Raw genomic sequence first — 3,172 nt, 5'->3', positions numbered from 1 at the left:
ACCTGGGCCGCCCCGCCCCGCCCCCCCCCCCCCCCGCCCCCCCCCTCCCCCCCCCCCCCGCCCCCCCCCCCCCCCCCTGCCCCCCCCCCCCCCCCCCCCCCCCCCAGGCCACCTACTACGACGACATCCCCGAGGAGACTGCTGAGCAGGCGGGCGCCGCCACCGGCTTTGTCTTCCTCATCTGCCTGCTGGCCAACACCATGGCCATGCTGCTGGCCTGGTTCTTCATCTTCGACACCATACAGAAGGAGAAGGACATACTGGAGCAGGTGGGTGGGTGGGTGGGTGGGGTTGCTGTGAGCCAGCGGGGCAGCGCAGCGCAGCGCAGGGCAGGGCAGGGCAGGGCAGGGCAGCGCAGGGGCAGCGCAGGCTCCCCCTGCCCAGCATGTGGGCCTTCTGGAGCCCCCACCCGCCCCAGCCTCGCCCGCGCCCGCAGGGCCACCCAGACGTGTCGGCGCTGCCCCAGCCCGGCGCCCCCAGCCTGCCCGCGTCGGCGCCTGGCGGGCGCGAGGACCCCGGGGTGGGCCACCCGCTGGGCGGCGGCAACGCGGTGCTGCTGGACGACGCGGGCGGCAACGCCAGCCACCTCTATGTCGACGTCGTGGGTGGGTGGCGCCGCCGGTGCGGGGCGGTGCGGGGCCGCGCAACTGGCCTGGGCACGGCAGATCAACCAACGATTGCGAGGTCGGGCGCACGCCTTGCCCCCCATCCCTGTTTTCCCATCTCCCCTCCTCCCATGTCCCATATGTGATGGACATATGCATGACCCCTCCCAGCCCTGCCCTCCCCTGCCCTGCCTGCCCCCCCACCTCTTGCGCACCGCAGAGGCGGACCTGGATGCGCCCAAGACCTTCCAGGACAAAGTGGACGACAGGGAGAAGCTGCGCCTCGTGAGTGGCGGCATGGTAGCACGCCTGGAGTCGTGTTGCAATCACGTTGTTTTGGGAGCGCGCCGCGTTTGCACGCGTGCCGCCCCGGCCTTGGGCATGGTCGGCGCAGAGCTGGCGGCGGCCTGACGCGGCTGCCGCACCCTTCTGTTCCTGCAGATCCGCCGCTTCTTCTACGGAGTCTGCTTCTACCGTGAGCTGCTGCGGCGGCGGCAGACTGGGGGGTGCACTGCTATGTTGGGGCCGTGCTGCTGCCCCGTCTCCCTGCCAGCCAGCCAGCAGCACATCCTGAACCCCTCTCCCCGACCTCCCGTGCCCGCCCTGACGCCCCCTCCCCTTGCCACCCCACCCCCGTCCCCCTGCAGTCATCTCCACCATCCTCGTCATCTTCCTGCCCCTGTTTGTGCCCACCGTGGTGGACCGCACCATCCTGGCGCTGCAGAGCCTGGTGCTGTGGGTGTTCCTGGGGGTGCTCCTGTGGACCTTCCGTATGCGCCAGGGCAGCCCCTACCTCATGATGGACGAGGCGGCGGCGGATGCGGAGACAGGGGGCCTGGTGGAGGGCCCCACCACAGAGCTGGGCGTGCTGTCGCGGGACGACGGCGACGACAGCGGCGGCGGCGGCGGCGGCGGCGGCGGCGGCCAGCGCAGCCGCCTGCGCCTGGATGCTGCTCGCTTCACTCTCGACGAGGAGGAGGAGGGCGGCGGCGGCGGCGGCGGCAGCGGCGGCGGCGGCCTGGCCCGGCCCCAGCCCTCCATCAACGTGCACGCGGCGGAGCAGGGGGTGGTGGTGGAGGCGCTGCCCACGCCGCAGACGCCCGCGCCCATCGCCCTGTCGCCGCCGCCGCGGTGACGGGCCGTCAGCGGCGGGCGCCCCCGCCCCTCCAGTGCCGCCTCTCTCTTTCCCTCTCCTCCCCTTGCTTGAATGCTGCTTGTCAGCCCGCTCCAGTTGCTACGCTGTGCATCCCATGCGGCCCCTCCACATGGCCGCCTCGCTGGTTGCCCCCAATGCGGCCCCACACATGGCCACACATCAGCAGGGCCCTTTCTGGCGGTTCCCTTGCATGACTCATTCAACTGTAAGCATGATTCATTCAACTGTGACTCCACTGTACTGGGTCCCAGCCCAACAGCAGCAGGGGGTGCCACCAGCAGAGGGTGGGTGTGGCGGGCGGCCCAAGGTGCAGCCACCTCGCTAGTCGCCCTCCTCGTCGCTGCTGACGCCGTGCGGCGAGGCGGCCACGCTGTCGCCGCCGCCGTCGCCGCTGTCCAGCCGCTGCAGGCTGCTGCCGCCGGCGCCGCCGTCCACTCTGTCAAACCTGCAGCAGGAGGCAGGCAGGTGGCATCGGCGTGGGGGCTGGCATCGAGGCACCCGGGCGCTGTGCTCTGGTCATCCCTAAAAACACCTGAACCTGCCCAGACCAGCCCAGGCCAGGCCAGCCGTGCTGCAGGCGCCTCTCACCGCGTGAGGCTGCCGTCCTCGTGGCAGGCCACCACAATGGATCCGTCGTACGACACCGCCGTCTGGCGCACCAGCGGGGCGCGCTCGCCCTTGGCGGCGCACCGCCGCGGCTTGAGCCGCGCCCTGGGCTGCGGCTGCAAGGCAGGGAGGGGAGGGGCGGGCAGACCCGGCATGGCGGGGTGAGGTCAGGGTGCATTCACGGTGCTTGAGGAGGGCAGGGATGGGCGCGGGCAGGCGCGCGGCTGGGAGCGGCGCGGGCAGGCCGCCTTCAAGCGTGCGAGCGGGGCTGCTGCGGTGCCGCCGCTTCCCACCCGCCCCGCCCACCTGCTGCGCGTGCGGGTCGAAGAGCAGCACCTTGCCGGTGCTGGTGCCGCAGGCCAGCACCGTGCACCAGTAGTCGAGGGCGAAGCGCAGCCACCACACGTTGGCGCACTCCTCCAGCTGCAGCTCCTGCAGGGCGGGCGGCAGGTGGCAGCAGGGTGGTGGCGGTGGGGTGCGTGGAATGGGGTGGGGTGGGGTGCGTGGGATGATGAGGCGGTGGTGGGAAGGGCAGGGGGCAGGCGGCCACGCAGCGGGCCTCGAGCACAGCCACGGCGCCACTTCCGCAGGCAGGGCTGCTAGCGCCCCGGCACCGCCAACCCGCGCGCCTGTACCAGCTGCACGTCGCCGTCCTGCTCGTGCTGGCGCGTGGTCCTGTCTGGCCTCCAGCCCAGGACGCAGTTGTCAACAGACTTGGACAGCACAAAGTCGCCCAGCCAGCGCACGCAGTCCACATAGTTCCAGTGCACGCGCTGCAGGGGTGGTGTGGTGGGGGTGGTGTGGT

General features: G+C 72.1%; 2 protein-coding genes across 2 annotated transcripts in view; one reads left to right on the top strand and one right to left on the bottom strand.

Annotated features, from left to right (window-relative positions):
* The window catches only part of CHLNCDRAFT_138128 (hypothetical protein), a gene marked incomplete at both ends in the record, with an annotated part of 2,743 nt that extends 1,003 nt beyond the window's left edge, over positions 1-1,740 (top strand). Inside the window, 5 exons of the mRNA XM_005851538.1 lie at positions 108-269; positions 437-605; positions 826-890; positions 1,047-1,080; positions 1,253-1,740. Coding sequence (XP_005851600.1) covers positions 108-269; positions 437-605; positions 826-890; positions 1,047-1,080; positions 1,253-1,740 — 918 coding nt within the window. The remainder of the gene's footprint in view (positions 1-107; positions 270-436; positions 606-825; positions 891-1,046; positions 1,081-1,252) is intronic.
* A 605-nt stretch (positions 1,741-2,345) lies between these two features.
* CHLNCDRAFT_19370 (hypothetical protein) overlaps positions 2,346-3,172 on the bottom strand; it is a gene marked incomplete at both ends in the record, with an annotated part of 2,690 nt that continues 1,863 nt past the window's right edge. The window contains 3 exons of the mRNA XM_005851241.1: positions 2,346-2,483; positions 2,674-2,784; positions 2,982-3,140. Coding sequence (XP_005851303.1) covers positions 2,346-2,483; positions 2,674-2,784; positions 2,982-3,140 — 408 coding nt within the window. The remainder of the gene's footprint in view (positions 2,484-2,673; positions 2,785-2,981; positions 3,141-3,172) is intronic.

The sequence above is a fragment of the Chlorella variabilis genome (assembly GCF_000147415.1).
Source record: "Chlorella variabilis unplaced genomic scaffold CHLNCscaffold_2, whole genome shotgun sequence".
Lineage (NCBI taxonomy): Eukaryota > Viridiplantae > Chlorophyta > Trebouxiophyceae > Chlorellales > Chlorellaceae > Chlorella > Chlorella variabilis.
Note: the sequence above shows the minus strand (reverse complement) of the source record. Positions and strands in the feature narration are given on the sequence as shown.